This window comes from Ambystoma mexicanum, chromosome 12 (genome assembly GCF_040938575.1).
Source record: "Ambystoma mexicanum isolate Mex_15411 chromosome 12, UKY_AmexF1_1, whole genome shotgun sequence".
Taxonomy (NCBI): domain Eukaryota; kingdom Metazoa; phylum Chordata; class Amphibia; order Caudata; family Ambystomatidae; genus Ambystoma; species Ambystoma mexicanum.
This window is the reverse complement of record NC_090936.1, coordinates 70,932,175-70,954,998: the sequence shown is the minus strand read 5'-3', so window position 1 is coordinate 70,954,998 and position 22,824 is coordinate 70,932,175. Positions and strand designations below refer to the sequence as shown.

Here is a 22,824-nt window from a genome sequence, read left to right as displayed (position 1 = left end):
GAGACCAGGCATCTGTTGTATGTTTACATGAATGCCAGATGCCCAGGGGATAGGCGCGCAATACAAATGTAATAATAAATAAATAAATGTGTTTCTCTCCATAATGATTGTACATTGTATGGCTTTTTACCCAATTGTTCATAAATAGTGTGCTGTACGATTCATCATTTAACCCATTATTTCAAATAATTTCTTTGGAGTGGGGACTCTTGGCTGATTTAGAAATGGGGGTCCAATGCAATGATTGGTCTGTTGTGTATGATATATATATGTCCCTCCAGTGAAATAATTCACTGGCTGGCCCTGCTGTGCTTCTTCCCCATTTCTCCCTTGTCCTTGCTGAAGATGCCACCAGGCTGCTGATGACTTGCCAAGCTGCCCCTGAAACCTAGAGATACTAAAATGCTAAGTTATGGACTTAAAAAACTGTGGTGCATGCTGCAATTGAATGATCTGGAATGAAGAATGCCGATTGGTTAAAGAATGGAAGTTATGTCGAATGCATGTATGTGAATAGTCAATTGTCTGCAATATCACACAAGTTACTATACACAGCTGCCTGATTTTTCCATTCGTATGTGCTCTGGCTATGACGCCTTTGTGGGACATACAAAATTGAATGCCTGTTTTTAAAATGATGTGGATTGGTGTTTTTCTTATTGAATTGGGAAATTATTCGCATTTCGTGGGCAGTGTAGCACGCTGGCATCACTCTCTCCACTTTGCACTGTATCAAAGAGTGGCTTTAGTTTAGCAAATGTTTATAAATGTTGGATTGCTCCTCTGTTTTCAATTATTATCCAAACAATGCAGGTTAGGACCATAGTAACAAAGATAGAAATATGTAAAAATCCATTATTCGCTATACATCTTGTTATTGCAGTGCAATAAGTGATAAGTGTGTTGTTGAATGTTGGAGTTATCATATGATAGATACATTCTCTTTTTCTCATTAGCCATTTAAACTTGCTAGCACAGGAATACATTTTCATTTTGTTAATTGGTTTAATACTTCATGGAACATTGCACACTTTGTCAAAATATAATGTTCCTGAACCTTGACATTTTAAAAAACCCGTATTAAACACAGTTTTGCAACTAAAAACGTTTTCCGTCTCAACAGATTTTGAGAAATAGGCAGGACAAATAAGGTTAATTACAGTAACATCTAAATGTTATACTTGGAAAATGGAACAAGTTACTTACCTGTAACTGTTGTTCTCCAGCATGGGTCTGGCATGGATTCACATGCTCATGAATATTCCCCGTCGTCAGGCTGGGAATCCTCGGTAAAGAAAAAATCAGTTTCAGTTTCGTTTCTGAACTGTCTTTCTCCTAATGAACAATCACTGGTCTCTGGGTCATATTGCCCCCAGCCAATAACTGCCCTCTACCTAAGCCCCTCCCCTGGCAGCCATCTTCAGATCTGGTAGCACGTAAAGTGGCAGTAGGACCAAAAGAAGAGCCGCAGAGGGGTAGGAGGGAGGGTTCGCATGTGAATCCGTGCCAGACCAATGCTGGAGAACAACAGTTACAGGTAAGTTACTTGTTCCTTCTCCAACAGGGGGTCTGGCATGGATTCACATGCTCATGAATACAAGAATACATAGCAGTACACACATGCACAACCACGGGAGGTGGTAAGGCTCAACATTAAGCATTTCAACAACTCAACATTAAGCATCTCTTACCTCCTCACCAGGCCCACCTTCAGGCGAACAGGTTGCGCAGCACTGCCTGGCCGACTCCGGACTCCTCCCTGGAATCCCAGTCGACGCAGTAGAATCTCGTGAAAGTGGGCGTCGAACACCACGTAGCAGCCCTGCAGATGTCCAGCAAGGGCACACCAGACGAACGATGTGGTAGCAGCGATCGCTCTGGTTGAATGTGCTCTCGGACGGCCGGGCAATGGTCGGTTTGCCAACCGGTGACAGTGCATGATGCCACCGGTGAGCCATCTGGAAATGGAAGCCTTCGAGAGGGCCTTCCCTTGGTTCACAGGTCCAAAGTTCACAAATAGCTGTGATGTCTTCCGAAGGGTCTTCGTGCGGTCCACGTAGAACTTCAGCACTCTAGCCACATCCAGCGAGTGCAAAGTCCTCTCGGCCAGCGACGAAGGCGACGGGAAGAAAACAGGGAACACCAATGGCTCGTTGAGATGGAAGTCCGACGGCACCTTGGGCATGAAGTAGGGGTGCATCCTCAGCACTATTCTCGTCTCGTGGAATGTCAGGTATGGAGGTTTACAGGAGAGGGTCTGGATCTCTCCCACTCGTCGTGCGGAGGTGGTGGCCACAAGAAACGCTGTCTTCCACAATAGGAATTTCAATGGTGCCGAATGCAGCAGCTCGAATGGTGGTCCCATGAGCCTGCTCAGCACCACGTTGAGCTCTCACGCCGGGGCCGGAGCCTTCACCGACGGGAATGTCTGGAACATTCCTTTCATTAACTCCTTCACCAGGCGATGGGACCACAGAGATGATCGCCCCGGAGTTCTGGTGTAGCGGGAGATCGCCGCTAGATGGATTTTGATGGAGGCATGAGCTAGTCCTGCCTTGGCCAGCGACAGTAGGTACGGCAGCACTTGAGGGTCATAATCCTCAGAGGGTTAATCTTCTGTGCACGGCACCAGACAGAGAACCTCTTCCATTGGTGTCCATATCACTTGAGGGTCGAGGACGCCCTGGCCTTTGCAAGCACCTCCTTGCAGTCCGCCGGGATATCGTACCCTCCAAACTTCAGGCCTGCAAGTTCTGCGACCCCGGGTCGTGGTGGAGGATGGTGCCTTCTTCTCTGGAGAGAAGATCTGTGTCCGTCGGCAGTTTGACTGGGGGGGGACACTGACATGTACAGAAGGTCCGGGAACCAGATCTGCCTCGGCCACGCTGGTGCGACGAGGATCATCCTGCACTGGGACCATCTGAGTTGATTGATGAGTCACAGCAGCAACGGCAACGGCGGGAACGCATACAGGAACAGACCGTCCCAGGGGAATCAGAAGGCATCACCCATGCTCCCCGGCCCGGGAAACCTGCTGGCGAGCCTCTGGCACTTGGCGTTCATCGCCGTCACGAATAGGTCTATCTGAGGATTGCCCCATCGTCGGAATAGGCGATCCTGCCGCAGATCCCACTCGTGGCACGAGCGCAGCTCCCTGCTGAGTGAGTCAGCGACGGTGTTCTTTATTCCTGCCAAATGGAAGGGCACCAGAAACATCCCTTGGGCGAAGGCCCAGTGCCACAGATCCTGGGCCTCCTTGGATAGGGATGAGGATCTGGTACCTCCCTGCTTCCGGATGTAGAACATCGTGGTGGTGTTGTCGGTGAAGATCCTTACCACCTTGCCCCTGAGAGACGGAAGGAGCGACCTGAGGTCCCAGAACACGGCTCGGAGCTCCAGGACATTGATGTGTAGTGACCTCTCCTCCGGGAGACAAAGGCCTCTTGCGTGGATATCTCCGGTGTGCGCTCCCCATCCCTCCAGGGAGACGTCCATCGTCACCGTTTCCTGATGACCCGGGGTCTGGAAGTCCATGCATGCTGCCAGATGCGCGTGGGTGCCCCACCATCGGATCGCTTGCCGGAAGGTCTCATTGAGCGAGATCCTGTCTTCGAAGCTGCCCGCCACTTGCATCCAACGGGCGTCGAGGAACTCCTGGAGTGGTCGCATCCACAGTCTGCGTAGGCGCACGAGGTAGATGCACAAGGACATCATGCCGAGCAGGGACTTGATGGACCTCACCCTGGCCACGTCCATGGTCGACAGCCATTGCACCTTGCCCAGGATGGCCTTTGTCCTTTCCTCCAATGGAGAAGCCAATCGCGCCACTGTGTCGAGCCTGGCCCCCAGGAACAGGGCGACTTGCGACGGTACCAATTGGGATTTCGCGAAGTTGATTGAAAATCCCAGATCTGTGAGCAGTTGAACGGTCTTCACTGTGTGATCGACGGCGAGTTCTCTTGACCTTGCTCGGAAGAGCCAATCGTTCATGTAGGGGTAGACGTGGATCCCCTGCAGGTGCAGCCGTGCCACGACTGGTGCTAGGCACTTGGTGAACACCCTGGGCGCTGACTTCAATCCGAAGGGAAGGGCCTTGAACTGATAGTGTCGCCCTTGGAACACGAATCGCAGGAATTTTCGATGTCCTTTTAGAAAGGGGATGTGAAAGTAGACATCCTCCAAGTCCAGCGACGATAGGAAGTCGCCTTCCTCCAGCTGTCCCAGCACGTGCTGGAGGGTGACCATCCGGAACTTCTGGGACTTGATGTACCTGTTTAGACGACGAAGATCCAGGATGGGCCGCCAACCGCTGGTCTTTTTCCTTATGAGGAAGTATCGTGAGTACACTCCGGAGTCCTGGAGCCTCTTTGGGACGAGCTTGATGGCTCCCTTTTTTTAGCAACGTCCGTACCTCCAGCAGCAGTTGAGGGATGTGGTTTTCCTTCCTGGCCACGGTGATCACCACTGTCGTCATCCATCCCCGCCATCTCCGTTCCCATCTCATCCCTCGGAACAGGGGAAGGAGATGAAGGCTGTGAAGGCCGTGAAGGCTGGAAGGGAGAGGGGGGAATGAGTTTTCCTCTGCTTGCTTGTTGGGCTTCCCGACGGTCCAGGCTCCGCTGGGTCGTCCGCTGGGGGTAAGGGCAACCTTGTTCTTATCTCCATACATAAGGCCTGAATTGCCATCAAGATTGCTCCTGAGTTGTCTTGTGGCATAGGCACCGGCTGAGACGGGAGCGAGGGTTGGGGAGTAGGCTCCATCCCCTTCACTGCTCGCGGTTCCTCGTCGGCACCGCCGTCGCTTTCTTCGTCCGCCTCGTCGGGATCCCTCCATTAGGACCGGACCTCCTCAAACTTCTTGTTCAGGATCGTCGCGACGCCAGCCAGCTCCTCTTCAGAGGTGGTATCTGTGTCCGTAATGGCAACCTGCCCCCCCTCTTTTTCTCCTGGGGTTTCACGGGGGTCTTATCGATGGGCTGAAAAGAGGATTCCCTCCGTGGTGGCAGGGAAACTGTAGGCCCCGAGGTCGCCTCCACTGGGGTAGCCTCCGCAGGCTTCGCCAGGACCGCCATGACTCCCTCGATCGAGGCCTTAGCCGGGTGAATCAGGGCCTTCGCGACTTTGGGCGATCTTGAGGCCTTCACCTTGGGGGGAGGGTCACCGCCTCGCTACCCCTCGGCTGTCTCTGTTGGGATCGACTGGGGCTTCTCCCTAAGCTTACCCGGGTTCTCCGATTTCCTCTTCCCCGAGCCAGAGCGTTGGCTTGTGGTTGATGGCGTCGGTGATAATGCGCCCTGCCTGGCAGCCGAGGAGCCCAACCGATCGGCGCTCCCGGTGCCTGCGAACTTGCGGTGCTTAGGCTTTTGTTGGACCCCTGTCGTCGGAGTGCCCTAAAAGGTCTTAGAAGACAGCTCGGACTTCCTCTTCTTCTCACCTGCTGGTGGGCTCTTCCCTTCCAGCCAGTTGGTGAGTCGGCTGCGACGATCCTTCATAGTCCGTTCGGACTTGTTCTTGCAAAACGCACAGTCCTTCTCCATGTGTGTTTTGTCTTCGTGAAGGCAGTAGAGGCATTGAGAATGCTCATCCTCCTTGAAGATATTCTGTAATCCGTATCCAGGGCAGCTCCTGAACAGCTTGGATCCAGGCGTCGTGTTTCCTTTGACCTGGGCCATGTCCACGCGGGGTAGGCCTCAAAGATCTTCCGGAATCCTCCAAGAAGCAAAACTCAACGAAAACTTTGCCCTTGAGGGTGAAATTCAGAAACGGGTCCCCTTTGATCGGAAGTAGAAACGGTGGTGCTTGAGGCTCGATTGACCGAAAAAAAGAGGTTAAACTCTTTGAAAAATTGCAAAACGCAGTAAAAGGTCGAGAGCTATAGCACGAGGACTCCCAACACTTGAACATGCGGTAAAAATCTGAAGATGGCTGCCAGAGGTGGGGCTTAGGTAGAGGGCAGTCATTGGCTGGGGGCAGTATGGCCCGGAGACCAGTGATTGGTTATTAGGAGAAAGACAACTGAAACTGATTTTTTCTTTACCGAGGATTCCCAGCCTGACGACAGGGAATATTCATGAGCATGTGAATCCATGCCAGACCCCATGCTGGAGAACATCAATATTCCCAAACAAATGATTTTGCTCAAATTTCTCTTAGTCTTTTGCTGCATTCAATATGAGTAAATGGGAGAAAAGTATTGGGCACACTGATGGGTATAATGAATGGGCTGGAGTGTGGAACGTTTCATGGAAAGATGAGCTGTCAGACAACGTGCATGTTATTTTAAAACATCTTTATGGAATGTATTACTACCCTACAAGTATAGATACATTTTCTCTTTCTCAATCTGAATTATGTTAAAGATGCCTCTGTGATCGTGGTAGTCTAGCTCATAAAATGTGGATTGGTCTGATATTACAATCGTACTGCTCTATTATATTTAGTATATGTAAGGGAGCTTTGAGTTCTTCAATAGATGTTACTCCTAAAATATAATTCCTCAAAAGGTATATTATTCATATGTTTTCCTCTGAAATTTAGAAAAACTTAAAGTATGTAATTTCATCATATTTTGATGGCTGGGAAAAAAAAGGTCTACTTGTACATTGTATTGACTCAGATGTACCTTTGATGTGGTTCTGTAGCAACCACAGAAATATGCTAAACAATAAAAAAACAAATGCTATCAGAATGCTGGATAAATAAAAAAGTAATCCTTCTTTGTTCTTATTACATGAATATTTTGTCTGATTATTAGCTCACTTGGATTGCCATCTCCAAAATATGTTTAATATGTGTCTAAGTGTGAATGAGTTTTGGGTACGCAGGTGTTTAGGAACGCTAATTGTGATGGCATGTATGATTCCCTTTTAGTATCTATAGGTACCTTGTTTGTACTTTATTTTAAAGCTGACTCTAAAATGATGTAATGAATAGATGTTCTTTGCATTTTATATACATAATGGATGTTTTTATCCACACATGTGTTTACATGAGAATGAGTGAAATGACTTAAATGTATATTATGCCCTAACTTATCACAAAAAAAGTTACATGTTTTATCATATGACGATTCCCACTGAAGTAGGGAATTGAGGGACGAGAACTGTTTACAGCAAAAATGAATAATGAACTTAAAAAATTAAGAGCAGTGTGAGAAACCAGACGATGTCTCACCCACTTGTCCCCGGAGATCTGTCATCTAGGTGGCCAGGACATTGCCATTGCTATTGGATCCAGTTCCTGGGGGAGGACCAGTGTGGGAGGATCAACTTGGTGAAGGGTCTTTGGGGAGTGGGAGTGGGACACTGGATGTTAAGATGCAGTATTCCCTTCCCTGTAACACCTTTACCCCATCCGACCACGTAGGATACTTAAGAACTCCCCCCCCTTTCCTAACACAGACACTTTCTCACAGACAGCCTGCTATGAGAGAAAATGGGCTCACACCTGAGCCGTATACCTAACGTGTCCCAATACAGTGGTCAGGCAGGGTCAGGCAATTACTGACCACCACGCACACCTGACTTCCATTACACTTCCCCACACAGTTAAAAGGTGAAGCACGAGAACACACTCTTGAGTGAGGCAAAGCACACGAGGAAACAGCAGTGCCAAGATGGCAGTTTAACACACGGAGAAATACAGTGAAACCGAAGGGCATCACAAGGAGTGAAGTTCCCTTGACCTTTTCGACAAGGAACCATTACTTTCATGAAGTCTCCAGAATAGAAAGCGTAAGACCAGGAAACCAGGCTGAGGAATCCTGAATTGTGTGTCGTAGGGTGCCGGGGCCCTCCTCTGTCGACAATCGAGATGGGGAGAATCGCCAGCTGCCATGGTACTGTCCTTGGCTCCAACAACAAAGCAGTGTCAGTGAAATCAACTCAGCCAGTGAGTTGTGATATGATATGATATGGCACTTATATCGCATCTGTACACAAGTGATTCTAGGCGCAAAAAAGTTGGGGAGATAGATACAAGACCGGTTGCAAGAAGCAACATTGTATTGCAAGCGCTGGAACGAACATTGCATGAAACGCATGTGATGACCAAAGCAAGTAAAGTTGAACTGCAAATGAGTGATTGAACTTTGAAACCAAGATATACAATACCTTGGACAGAGTGGTCCGGCACTGCGTGCATGTTTAATCAAAGGTCTCTGTAAGGTGTCCAGCTAAGAGCTGACAAAAGTGAAAGAGTGGCAAAGGATTCTGAATCGAAGTGATCCTGAAACGGGTCAAGCCAAATCCTTCGATGTTGATACAGTAAAGAAAGTTGATGACAAAGTAGATAAAGTTAGTCCGAGCCCGATGGGGGGAGACTGATTGAAGATTTTGTCTTAGAACACATCTGAGCCTGCCGGAGGGGGATCCAGGTTAACAGTGAAACACCCGAGCAATTGGATAAGTGAAAATCCTGGGAACATTGTGTAAAGGTGGATCTGAGCCTGGCAGAGGGGGATCCGAGGTAAAGAGTGAAAATCCTGAGAACATTGGGTACATGCAAAATACTGAAAGGAAATGTTGGTTTGTAGCATCAGTCCCTCTGAAAGAAGAGACTTTGAATGGCAAACAGACTATGGCACAGAAGTCCATGATGTTGAAGTTCTGAACTTCACCCTTGTGCTAGAGAAGCCCGAGACTGTGCTAACCTCGAGTGTGCTGCCTTGTCCCTTGCTGAAAATGAGGGCAAGAGAAGCCAACAGCTTGAATATCCTGACATATCATTTCTTGAACACTTTTCTTTTGCATAACATTGTTTCCCACACTATTTGTATTTAGAGGTGAGGATTGGCAATAGGTTTGTTAGTATAGGCCCTTTCATTTTGTAAAGACACCACTACGACTGCGTTATTATTTTGATGGTCGTGGTTTAGTTTTAGGATTAGATAGGTGTTTTTCCAACCCAATTGAAGTTCAATAAACACCCTTGAACTGTGGTCACTTGTGTCTGTCTTACTGTTGGTACCATGCCTTCCTTACAGCATCATGTTTGATACTTGTCCATGTACATTTTCTATTAAAATCAATAATTGTCAATAGTACATTTTACCAGATAACTGTCATTACATGAACGGGATAGACAAAACAACTGCAGATGTCTTACCGGAGACCATTCTGAATGTTGCCAGCGTGTGGCAAGGCAGTCGCCGTGGCAGGCTTCTCTAGTTGCAGGCTTAGGTTGGTCAGAACAGAATTTGTTGTCCACTGGATCACTCTGTCGCTGTGGAAGGGAGTATCTCATACAGCGAATGTCTAATGTCCTGTGCCCTGGCCCACACTGCGATGTGCATTCACTTTTGCCAATGACAAGCCACCTACAAGTACAAACTGTTATATGGAGCTAAAATATGGTTTTTATCATGATATCAGGTAATACGATCAAATATGCAAAATAACCAGAAAAACATAAATCATGAAAAATGTAAATCTTTATCTAAAACACATTGAAGGTCTACGTTTGATACTAGAACTATCCACAATAGATACCCCATATGTTATATGTAACTTTATGTAATTGGATGATTTTCCATAAAATATTACTGAAAGATTTACAAAGTCAACTTGTTAATATTGTGATACATGATACAAGGGAAAAGTTAAGTTGAGATACAAAAAATGTTCAGTTCTGTTCCCATTCAGACACATCCAATTACCTGAATCATGTTCCAAATATTTAAAACCTGTGTCGATATTCTGGAAAAAGGTGGTAATGTTTCTGCCACTGGCCGTTTAGTATATACCGCTGGTGGTGGGAGACAGCTAGCAGTTTTAAGTATACCAAATATTGCTACACTAAAAACATACTCCATCTGATTAATGGCAAATTACTGCCAGTTGTAAATACATTAGAGCAATCCTCATTACAGAAAAATATGACATCTTAAAATAGTGACAGTAATCCCTAAACAAGAGGAGCCATCCTGTGCTGCTTTTTTAATGGTATTACATGTTAGTGGTTGCCACAAGGTAAGTATGTGTTATTTTTCCTGCCATAATATCCACATGGTCATGGGGAAGTGTTTTCTTTTTGGCACGTGCCCCAATGGGACCCGAGATATTAATATATATTTTCCAGTTTTTATCTTGCAAACCAGCATTACATTTATATCTATATCACTCATTTTTGGCCCTACTTTTTGTCTTTTTTTAAAATATTCTGCTGGATAGATCAACACCAAATTAGCAAAAGCACGCTTTTGGGTCCAAGCCACCACTCCTCACACAAGTTTGGTGAAAACGCGCCCAGCAGTGTGGGCTGTAGGCATTTTTCTCACTGAAGTCCATCAGGATTTTAAAATTGTTGGGATCTCCCCTTAAGCTTTCCCTCATCTTGATGAAACTAAAACAAACTTTCCAAAGACATTCTCTCTATGTTTCTTAGAACGTTTTGTGCAGAATCGTCAAATGATGCCAAAGTTATACGCCACTGAAAGGTGCTACTCCTATGGGCAATGCAATTTAAGCATAACTACAGGGTCACTATTGCCAGCCCCGTCATATACATATGCATGAATGTCCTCGACCATTTGACAAGTTTGCGAACATCACAGCATTGTTCCCAAACAGCTGAGATGTTTGTGAACATCAGAAAAACGACACCCTTATTTTGCCCTTCTGTAGACATATTCCACCCCATCCTCGTCACCCCTCACCCTCAGGAAGGGTGTTTTTTATGAAAGAAAAATGTAGTGTTGCATTTTTTGTATATTTTTTACTGCTCTGTTCGCAGGGTTCACAAATCCAAAATGGAGTCGTTTTACAATTGTTGACGTTTCTCACTTGACCAATGAGCACCTTCATGCGATTTCCGCGAACGTGACGTGCCTTCCATAATATTCCACACAGATTCAAGAAGTGAGTTGGTGTGCCAGATCCAGATATCACAAATGTATTTGCCCTACATTTGGGCCATTTAAAAAAAAAAATTGCTGAACAGATAAACACCAAATTTGCAAACTAAAGCTTTCAGGACAAGGCCAGCGCTCCTCATGCACATTTTGGGTTTGGGCTGTAAATGCGAGAGACATTTATTTCCCATTCAAGTCAAATGGGATTTAAAAAATGTTCTAACCAACCTACAACTTTGCACCCCTTGATAAAACCACATCAACATGTTTACTTTTTTTAAAGTCTTTTGCAGATTCATCAAACAGCACCAAAGTTAAAAGCTGCTCAAAAAGTGCTGTTCCTATGGGGAGATCAACTTAAGCATAACTACAGGGTAGCTATCAATCACCCTGCAATATATCCTCCAACTTCCGCCAGCCCTAGCCAGGATAGTGAACGGTGAGAGATCAAGGGAGTCATGGTATAAAACATCTGGCAAAATGCAGATATCAAACCCTTACACACGAAGGATTTCAACTCCCATCAGTACAAGGTATCATCTACTCTTATCTGGATAACCATGCATCCATACAACATGAAACTCTACTACCTTCTGCTTTAATATAGAGTTAGTTTGTTGTGATATTTATGTTAGCAATCTTCGGTGGAATGATGCAAAGTCATAATTGTACTACTCTAAATGTCTACTTCGTATAGGGCACTGTTTTAAGAAGAGTGGGATAAAGGTACCTGCATATCTCCTCATTGTAAACACTGAGTCAATCCCGAGTGACTCATTGTGTGTAAGCATACACTGGTTGTAAATCTCCATAAAAGCTTTGCACTTGAATCAATGCAGTATTTTAAATCCAGCAATATGCAACTGTGCCAATGATGGCATTGATGATTTCATAAATTATGTCATCCGTGTGAAGTCATCAGTGTGCTTCGGGATTGGGCAATGGGGGCTCACAGTTCAGGTGATATAGCCTCCAACACCTGCCAAATCTCAAAGTTTGCCAACTGAATTTCAAGGGATTTGCTGCACTGATCATATTCACCTTGACTGTCTCTTTACTGAAGTTATTTCACTATATATGTGTATGTGTGTCCTTTAATCGTTGATAAGTCAGCAATCATAGGGTTAAGAATCATTTTTTTTTTTAACTTCTTTTTATTATTCAGCGTGGCAGCAAAACACAGGCGAACAGCACCAGGCAAATACAATATGAATACAATGTACACAGTGTAGGTGCGCAGAGGTTGCTTCACATAATAACACAATCAATAGGTGCAATTACAGCATGGGGAGGGTAAGAGAAAACTACCATAGGGGTGAGGACCCGAGCTGGTGGGGGGAAGTAGGTGGGCAGAGGCATCCGGTGTCGTGTTGAGGTCGGACATGTAAGAACGGAACCTGAGCCAGATGTTCCGAGGCCTGGAGTGGGTGGGTTGCATATGAGACCAGGCTTCCTCAGAGTCCGAGGCCCACGTGACCGCTCTTAGCCATTGGGCGTGTGTGGGAGGTGAGGGGCGAAGCCATCAGAGCAAGATGGATCGCACCGCGAGAAGCAGGCAGAGGCCAGCTAGTTTTTTGGAGTTCCGGGAGAGGCCTGGGAGGTCATGAAAGAGGCATAACACCGGGGAAGGAACAATGGGGTGGTCGAGCACAGCAGACACCGTCGAGCAAACTGCCTCCCAAAACTGTGAGAGGCGGGGGCAGGACCAAATCACGTGAATGTAGTCGGCATCATCCTGACCGCATCTAGGGCAGCTAGAAGGGTGATCACTGGACATGCAATGTAATCTGATCGGGGTGTAATGGAACCTATGTAATACTTTGAACTGAATAAGTTTAAACCGGGAGTTGAAGGACACTCGATGTGTGCGCTCGCATAGGTGTGCCCAGCGCTCATCCGACATTTCAACACCAAGGTCTACCTCCCACGCACGCTTCAGTTTAGCAAAGTCTGGGACAGATCTGGATTGCAACATAGTGTATAACCTGGAAATGTTGCCCCTCGTGGGCCAGGGGGAGGTGAGCTCCTCGATGGCAGGGTCGTCCAGTGGTAATGCGGGGAACATTTGGTAATTACGCTTGAGGGTCCTGCGGAGGGATGAATATTGGAGCCATACACTCTGGCCGCTCATCAAGGGCAATGGGAGATCGGGCCATTCAACAAATATACCCTGGTCAAACACATCACACAGCAACTCGTAGCCCGCGTCAGCCCAGCGACGAACCGTGTCTGGTGGAACCCGTGGGACCCCCGAGAGGAAATTCCAAAGAGGGAGGTTGCCATGGAAGGCGTAAGCAGTTCCGGTCAGCCTCCACATTTTCGCCAATGCGAGGGATGTGCAGGCAACAGGATTCTGTGAGTCCAGTGCCAGGGGAGCGGGTTGTATCACTAAGGAGCGGATGTCGCGGTCACAGACCGCAAGTTTCTCAAGTCGGACATGCGGGGGAGGGTCCGTTGTATTAAACCAGTAGGAAGTATATTGGATTTGGGATACCAGCCAGTATTTAAGAAAGTCAGGGGCACCGAAGCCCCCGTTAGTCATGGGGGTAGACAAGGTATCGATTTTTAGGCGGACCGCACCCGAGTGCCAAAGAAAGGAATTAACTGTACGGGTCAAATCACGGAAGAAGCCCCCCCTGGCCACAAGGGTACATTAGTGAACCTGTAGAGCAACTGGGGCAACACCACCATCTTCAACAGCCCTATTCTGCCTGTAAGGGAAATCGGGAGTTTGTCCCAGACCCGGACTTTAGCCGTCAGGTGTGTAAGATACTTCTGATAGTTCTCCTTGAAGGTCAGCACCTGCTGGCTCGTTACCTCTATCCCCAAATAGGTAAACGTGGATTGAGCCCATGTGAAACCCAGGGTATCAGGAGGGGGGAGAGTGCATTCCGTGAGTGGGAAGAGAGTGGATTTCGAGCAATTCACTTTAAGGCCCGAGATCCGGCCAAACTGAATGATGTCCTCCAGTATTGGGGGTAAGTTGATGGAGGGAGAGCGTACAAACAACAATGCGTCATCCGCATATAGGGACACTATGTCCGTCTGGCCCGCAGTGCGGAGGCCTCTATGTGCGTGGAATTGGCGGAGCATATCAGTGAAGGGCTCTATTGCTATAGCAAAGATCAAGGGAGAGAAGGGGCACCCCTGTCTCGTCCCCCTGGCGATCTCAAAGAGAGGGGAGCAACGGTCGTCGGTGCGGACCCTAGCCACAGGAGTAGAGTAAAGCAATCTGACCCAGGAGAGAAAGGAGGGTCTGAATTTGCAACTCTCGAGAACCCGCCATAGATACCGCCATGAAACTGAGTCAAACACTTTTTGCATGTCGAGTGTGACAGCCACTGCGTGCGTCTCGGGACTGATTCTGTTAATTATGTTAAATAGACGCCTCAGGTTCAGGGAGGTAGAGTGACCTGGGATGAAGCCCGCCTGATCTGGATGGATGATAGATGGCAAAAAGGGAGCTAACCGGAGCGCCGGAGCCTTGGCGTATATTTTGACATCAAAATTTATAAGTGAGAGCGGGCGATATGAACCACACTGCGAGGGGGATTTACCAGATTTAAGTAATACTGTGATTGTGGCCTCACGGAGTGAAGGGGGAAATACACCAGCCTCCACAGACTCCTCCCAAAGAGCCAGCAAGTGAGGGAGCAGCTGTGACTTATAATGCTTGTAAAATTTGACTGGGATGCCTTCCGAGGATAAGGAGTCAATAGCGTCTGACAGCTCCTCCAGTGTGAGTGGGGAGTCAAGGGAACCCGCTGTCTCTGGGGATAGGGTTGACAAAGGAAGGGCATCGAGAAAGGAGTCGATCTCCGCCACTGACACCTCATCTGAGTTAGAATATAGGGTTTCATAGAATGTGAAACATTCCATGTTGATGTCCTGCGAGGAGACAGCCATGGAGCCGTCAGGCCTCTCAATTCCAAGTATGTGTGGGGACCCCGTCTCGTGATGGATCCGTCTCGCCAGAAATCGACCAGGGCGTTCACCCTCCCCGTATCTCCTCGCCATGCCAGAACTATCCAAAAACCTTTGTTCACGGTCCGCAAGGGATCGCAACGTATCCAACTCCATCCCGATGTCCGCCAGGTTACCTGGGGTAGAGTGAAGTGAGCATGTAGCTTCCAGGGTCGAAAGTCTGGATTCGCTCATGGCAAGATCTCTCCGGATCGACTTAAGGACCCCATTCTCCTTGGACAACGCAATCCCTCTAATATAAACCTTAAAGGACTCCCATAGAGTGGCCTGAGATGTTACCGAGCCTGTATTTGTCCCGAAGAACTCTTCAATCGACACCTCGAGCTCGGAACAGAACTCCGGGTCCAGTAGGGAGAGGGGTTTCAACCTCCAACTACGAGTCCGGCCGGGATCTGGACCCCAACCAATGGTAACAGTAACTGGAGAATGGTCAGACAGGGTTCTGGGAAGAATCATTAACTGTATAACGTTCTTAACCAATTCGTTGGAGATCACCCATCTGTCAATGCGGGAATAGGAATCGTGGACTGAGGAGTAGAAAGAATAAATGCGGGAATCCGGGTAAAAGAACCTCCATACATCTACCATGGCCAGACGGGGTAGGGATGATAGTGCAGCTTGAGCTGCCCTGGAGAGATGACGGGGCTTGGAGCCAGATCTATTGAGGGCTACATCAAAGATTGTGTTAAAGTCACCCCCCCCAGAGGATGGGGACAAGGGGGAAGCCATCAAGGAGGGACGTGACCTGCACATAAAAATCCGGGTCATCTAGGTTAGGGCCGTAAATGTTCAGCAGAACCACTTCCTTGTGTTGAGCGTGGCATGAAGCAGTACATACCTGCCTTGGGGGTCAATTTGTGAGGAAATGAGGGTGAACTTGAGACTCTTATGAATGAGGGTCATGACCCCACGGCTTTGAGTAAGGAAATCGGTGAAAAATCTATGGGGCCCCAGGTTTTGGCGAAGCGCGTGCACTGTTCCGTGCGAGCATGTGTCTCTTGTAAAAAAAGAATCTTGGGCCCGTGGCGCTCGGCCTGCAGCTGGAGCTGCCTCATCTTTTTATAATTACCCAAACCCCGTACGTTCCAGCTCATAAAGGTCAAGTCACTCTCGATCACAGATGCAGTGGCGTTTGAAACAGAGAAAATGTCAATAACCAGTGGGTCAGATTCGCAGCCCTGCGGCAACAGTTCCCGAGTGCCACACCACAGTCCGCCTTCGCTGCCAGCACCAACTTTTTAATAACACAACCCCAAACATGTCCCACTCCCACCCACATCCCCCCCCCCAAACAGAGGGATGACAATCCCAACCCCCCTCAACCAAAACCAAACCAGAGGCATCAGCGCCTGGGGGCCTGTAGGCCGGACTGGCCGCGTCACTCCGGGCTACGGCAGATCCAGTAGAACAAAAGGTGCCCACAGTAGGAATCGCATGTAACTTGGGCAAAGTACTTGTACATGGTGATATGGCACGTATTTGTAAGATGAGCAGAACAAGCAGATTACGGGATAGAGGATCAGTGTCGTGCCTTCCATAATAATATTCCATAATATGGCCTCTCCCCGTCGGGCACCAAGGGTAACTGTAGAACCGTGGTCAGAGGAGGGGGATCAGCCATGGAAATGTTCGTCCATAAACTTGGAGGCCTCCTCTGGGATCGTGAAGAAGAACACCTGGTTAGCGTGTTCTATGCGAAGTTTGGTGGGATAGAGCATAGCGTATTTGATTGAGTGGTCTCGCAGCCTTCGTTTCACCGCTTGGAAAGTCTTGCGTTCCCGTTGGACGGCTGTTGAAAAGTCTGGGTAAAGGTGAATCCTTGTGCCGCCCAGTAGTAGCTCACCCTTGAGCCTTGAGGCCCTGAGGAGGGCGTCACGGTAGTTCAGCACACAAGCTATGATGGGCCGAGGTGGAGCACCGGGCTTAGGTTTAGCCGTCAGGGGGCAATGTGCCCGCTCAATAGCGAAGTGCGGAGAAAGCTCGGGTGAGTCAAGGAGCGACAGCAATGTGTGCTCAACAAAATCTTCCATTGGCTCGTGGACTTCATTCTCGGGAACCCCGATAATGCAGAGGTTGTTGCACCTTGAGCGGGATTCCAAGTCCTCGTTCTTCTTTTCCACCTAGAGGACTCGGCTGGAGACAGCGACAACCTCGGAGCGCAGGGCACCCAGCGCATCCTCAGCGGAGCCGACCCGTGTCTCGACCTCCGACACTCGGCTATCAGTCCTCTCGATGTGGGCCTTAATGGAGGATATAGTGCCGTTCACGTCATCTAATTTTGAGTGAAGTGCGGTGAAGCCCTCCCGGATAAAGTCCATCATATTTTGGGATTCCGGAGCTGCGTCAGATGAAGCGGCAGGGGCCTGCTCACAGCCTCCTTCGGCGATCTCACCGCCGCCTTCGCAAACATGTTGATAGAGCTCTGTTTCCTCGCGCCCCCTTGGTCATCCTGGCGATGTTGGAGGTCAAGGAGAAGGCAGGGGGAGCTCGGACCCTGTACCTCGTAACACAGAGTGCAAAGTATGGTATGGAACAGGAGGTAGTACGAAGAAACCAGAGTCTGTGGATCAATGAGTATGAGATATTGCGGCTGCCAGAGCAGAAGTTGGAAGCTGGCTAGCCCAGGGAGACCTGGGGGACAACGCCAGGGGAGCACAGATGCAGGAGACCCCAGGGGCAGGGGTGGCGATGTCCAGCGGTCGCTGTGAATGCAGGGGTCCAGGCGTAAATGACTGAGTGCGGTGAGTAGGGAGGAGCGCCCCCCCGGCACAATGCCCCGGTGGTAGGGTGGGCCGATCGCGGCCTCGAGGTCAGCAATGTGGGGTAAGGCAGGCCCCAGGTAAACAACAGATCCAGCAAGAAGTAGTGGCTCCAGGAGCGCCGCGGCCCACTCAGGAGATAGGAGACCCCCCCAGTGCAGGGATGCGTGCGGCCAGCGAAGATTACGGCTCCCCTAGTAGGGCGGTCGGGTGAAGATGGAACCACAAAGCAGGGGGGCCCACAACCCGAGCACAGCCAGCACAGGAAAGGACCAGTGTCCGTGGTTTGCCCCAGAGTCTCAGAACCAAGCAGTGGGGGAGCGCGCAGCAGCACCCCCCCTTGACATACCTTTATCTCTCCTGGCTCCGCCGCACAAGCCCGCAGGGGAGCGCGGCACCCGGCGTCCAAGGGCACGCCGCAGCACTACCCCGGGGAGGGGCCACCGGCAGGATGCGGGCCAAGATCGGGGAGGCCCGGCCATGGCAGCACCGAGGAAGTCCCTCCGGGGGCCCCGAGCCGCCCTGCAGCAGCTCCAGGGGGTCCAGGGGGTCCTCTCGCGCAAGACGGGCCCAGGTGGAAGCAGGAGGTGGGGGCCGGGACCACGGACACAACACAGGTCCCTACCGGAGCGGTCGGCAGTCCACGATGTGCAGGGGGGGAGGGCCTCCAGTCCAGGGGAGGCGAAGAGCCGCCCAGCAGCAGCGGCCACAGCCGCGGTGCCTCCGCAACGGCAGGAGGCGACCCCGGGGCAAGCGAGGGTCCGCGGCCCCGGGGGAGACGATCCTACACGGTGGGACCAAAAAGGAACAGGCTATGGGGGCCAGGCCCCCGGGGCGCACCGCAGGCCCTCTCCAGAGCGTCCAGAAGTCCCCGGAGCACAGGAAGGCAGGCGCGTCTCCCCCAGCCATGCCAGGAGAGGCGCGAAGCCGCGCCGACGATGGGGGAAGTGCGAAGGGGCGCCCAGATCTCAGGATCCCCAGCTCCAATTCGAACAGGAGTAGGACCAAGTGGTGCCAGGTCACCTCAGAGGATAAGTCGTGCCCTCCAGGGCAGGGTACCAGATCGGGAAGGTACCCCAAAAAGGATCGTGGGATCTGCAAACCACGGAGAGATATGCTCAGGCGGCCATCTTGTTCGGCGCTCAACAGCGCCCCCAAGAATCATTTTTTTACAGATATAAACAGGGTCAATATTGCATTCCATCTGAAGAACACTATTACAACACACACACAAGTTTCACCCTGCAATTAGACATTTGTTTCTTTTATCTTCTGTAAGAGTGCAGAAGAATGAGACTGACACACATATGGCATCATGGTTGCTATAAACGTTTACTGAGTAAGAAAATAAGGAGAAAACCAAACTTTCCCTAACTCTAAGAGGGGTTTCCCTGCCTCCACTAAAAAGACTAATGGCTCAGTCAGAATGTCCATGTAAATCAATAGTCCACCATCCTGTGTCAAAACCCTACTTCTGTCCATTACACTTAACACTAAACTAAAGATAAAGTAGATCTTCTTGGTCCAGAAGAATGACTCCCTTCGTCTTGACTAGAGGTACAAGTTTGAAAGTATTGGGGGAATGGCTCCCTTCACCAGGTCAAAACACAAAAGACAAAGTTCAAATCGCTCTCCTTGGCAGACACACTGCCTATCTTCTAACATTTCAGCACAACCAGGGGGAATGACTCCCTTGCCCTGGTCTGAGTTACCAGGAGAATGACTCCCTTCGTCTGGTATCTTGGCTTTAGAGTTCGTACAATTTTGGGTACTAGGAGAATGCCTCCCTTTTCCTAGTATCTTGACAGTTTAACACAACCAGGGGGAATCGCTCCCTTCCCCTTATCTTGGTTACCAGGAGAATGACTCCCTTTGCCTGGTATCTTTTCACTTGTTCTCACAATTCCAGATTACCAGGGGGGGTGACTCCCTGACTCCCTTCCCCTGGTCTCTCTCTCTCTCATTTAGTTTCACAGTTCACTACCACCAGGGGGAATGACTTCCTTCCCCTGGCCCACGTCTCATGTAGCTTCAAATACATAACTCTCAAATGTTAGAACGGTCCCCGACCCAGACTTCTTCTCTTCTTTGATTGCACTCACTTGGTATCTCTTGTTACCAAGTACTGCGATGAGAAAGATGGCTTGTGCGCTTTGCTGATTTTGGGTCCCAATCCTAGCTTCTCTCGCTGTTCGTTTTGGCCCACTTTCGTTAACTCTTCTGGCAAGTGGGACTATGAGGAAGATACCTCGCTTCCTGGTTTGGGTCCCAGACCCCTGTTTCTCTGCCGCTTAGATTCAGCTCTCTTGGCTTACTCTCTCGCCAAGTACTGATATGAGAAAGATACCTCGCTCCTTGATGTGGGTCCCCGACCCCTGTTTCTCTCACTTTTTGGTTCAGCTCCTTTGGCTCCCTCTCTTTGCAAGTACTGATGCAAGAGAGATGCCTTGCTTCTCGGTTTGGGTCCCAGACCCGTCTGATGGTCAGTGATTTTCGTGATGCCATTGGGCCGAGGAAGTGTCCTGCTAATGCAGAGCCCTCTTGATGCCTGCCCTGCATCCCTACCGGGCCGCCTGTAATTTCCCTGTTCCTGCCACGGGGGTCGGCTAGCTCTCTGGTTCTTTCTGGGATTGGGCATCTTTACGTCAGCTGCTCGGGTCTGCATTCCACTTTTCTGCTTCTGGCTTCTCAGAGGCGCGTCACCACACGGGTCATCAGGACTGGTGTGTAGGTTGCTTCCTGTGTGACCTCCCGGGGACTTCCACGAATCCTCGCCTCCGTTCACCGCTCTGCCTGGTTGTTCTCTGGATAAGATTCAAGACTCCTGAGTTCATTGCGGGCCCAAGACAAGCCCTTCTTCAGTTTCCTCTTTATTCTATAGGCTACACCTTGGTGCAGCGTCCACATGTGCAGTGGGGGCTGTCATGTCAGTTCTTATTCCTCCTAGGGGCCACCTCGTCCCAGTACCCGGGTCAGGCAAATCCTTAGGATCCTAAAGGATCTTCTCCGTCCCAGTACTCATGGTTATATTAAACTCACAGATGTTACAAAAGTACATGGGCCTATTCTCACCATGGGAGTTATTGTTAGAAGCGGGGACTAAGGACTGAGGAGATGTGTAAGGCATGGGTGGAGGGTCGGGATACTGCTTTCTCCCAAGATGTTCTCCTTTGTCTCCAGATGGGAGATCTCTTCCCATGAGATACTCCCGTGAGTACCACCCCCAGGGGGACTATTGGTTAGCGGCCTCACCATCCTGGCCTCATGGGAAGAGGCTCCCCCTCGGGGAGAAGGGAAGACATATCAGGATTCATCACACTTGATTTGGCAGAAAAGGCTTATTCGTCATCAACCCACTGTTTATGAAAAGTTTCATCAGCTAAGCGTCAGCTTAACCTGCGCTTAACAGCAGACTTTCTTAAAGGTTTGTGAGGTTAATTGAGCTCCTAATACTCATGAAATGTATTGAAGCTGAGTCAGGGTTCTGTCAGACATATTTACAATGCCTACCTGGCACAAGTAACCACTACCACATTTGTTGCCAATACAGAACAGATTATAGCAAGTTAGGTGCAGTTGCAAGCAGATTGCAATCAGTTTGGGGATTATGAGGGTTCCAAATTGTGTTTGGTGTAGTTTACATAAGGTATTTTTTAGTTCCAACTTTGGAGGAAAAATGGAAATTGAAAATATTATGTACTCTCCTTGCCGTATTATGGTGAATTGGCCCTGTAATTAGCCATTTTTAAACAGTGTTTCTTGCTTATGCAAGGCGAAGACTGTGGGATGTACTGCGCATGTCTTTGCAATGAAGGCCTTTCACCTCACTTGTTGGAATGCTTGTTTTCTCATCTCTCGCTTCTGGCATGTTTCCCTTTTGCATATACAAGCGTATCTAGGCTCTCACCTTCTTGAGAAAAGGGGCACTTTGGGGCAGAAGTCGTCATATTGCTAATGCTCTTGCTTGCTTCAAAGCGTATGGGAATCTTTCAGGAGTATAGGCATCTTGACTAAATAAGTTACGACAGGTTGACCTCACTGACAACACTGGCTCACATGAAAGAGTGCAGCTGGTGTTAAAGGTTAATGTAATGAGGATTTGTTCTTTGTTAGCTGGATGGTTCTAGTGTGCAACCTTCAACTGGGGGACCACCCATTTCAATGGAAAGTATGTGTTAGGTATAAAAGAAGTGGGCTCGAAGGGAAGAGGATTCGGAATGTGTGTCTCGTGTTGCTGTTGGGTTTGTGCAGTCTCTGCTTTCTGCTAATAAAGTATTCACCAATGCACTGGAGTCGTGAGTGATAATTTTTCCGCTACACAAAAAAAGTACCAAAAAAACTTTCACCAACCAAGTTAAATTACAAATTATGAACTCACCAACTTGCTCATGTGATCAAAATAATGACTGAGATAATAGAGCAGTGCATTCTCAATGATCACCAACATATCACATATTTTCTAAGCAATGATAAAACAACAGTTATCATAGCAAAAACATGTCTTAGTTAGACCTCTTAAAAGCAAAGAGATGGACTTAGTTTGTCAGAGAAGAACCCGAATAGAGCACACAGCTGAGGATTTGAAATAAATATTCTCTTTACTTTTTAAAACAAGCCCATTTAAAAAGAAAACATCATACAATGCTTGAATGCACTATCACTGCTCAATTTCTGGAATGCTTTCTATTGGAAATGGTGGCATAACATACATATTTACAGAAAATGTATTTGGAATACTATCAAGCTCAAGATATTACTGCTAACAATATACCTTTTAAATAAATTTAAAAAGGCAGCATTGCAAATACTATGCACAATGTTGATTACCTTAGCTCACACTCTGTATTGCACGGTTCTTTTTCTGTTGGGGGTTGAGGGAACTGTTCGCATCTTTGGTCAGAAACCACAAGGCGATCACCCCTGCGTATGCAGGAATTTTTCCTTTTGCGTGTACCTAGGTGAAACATTTTTAAAGAGTACAATATTATTTTGCCTGTATGGCCATATAGAAAAACACAGTGGTTGCTTTAAGAATGTAAAATGTCCAATACTATTTGTTAATGGCATTTCTTGTAGGTTGTGTTGCTATTCAGCCCAGAGTTCTGGCCAAATGCACAGAGATGGATTGCTAGGATTTTCATCATACCCCACTTGCCAGCACCTAACCTCCTCCCCAGGATTGGTAAGGATGCCCACCTCGGGCTGTGGCAGGTTTTGCAGGAGAGAATAGCT

At 48.6% G+C, this 22,824-nt stretch overlaps 1 protein-coding gene across 1 annotated transcript in view; it reads right to left on the bottom strand.

Moving 5' to 3' along the window:
• The window catches only part of ADAMTS20 (ADAM metallopeptidase with thrombospondin type 1 motif 20), a 779,002-nt gene that overhangs the window by 311,668 nt on the left and 444,510 nt on the right, over positions 1 to 22,824 (bottom strand). Inside the window, exons 19-20 of the mRNA XM_069628019.1 lie at positions 22,420 to 22,546; positions 9,106 to 9,316 (exon numbers count right to left, since the gene is read on the bottom strand). Of these exons, the coding sequence (XP_069484120.1) occupies positions 9,106 to 9,316; positions 22,420 to 22,546 (338 nt within the window). The remainder of the gene's footprint in view (positions 1 to 9,105; positions 9,317 to 22,419; positions 22,547 to 22,824) is intronic.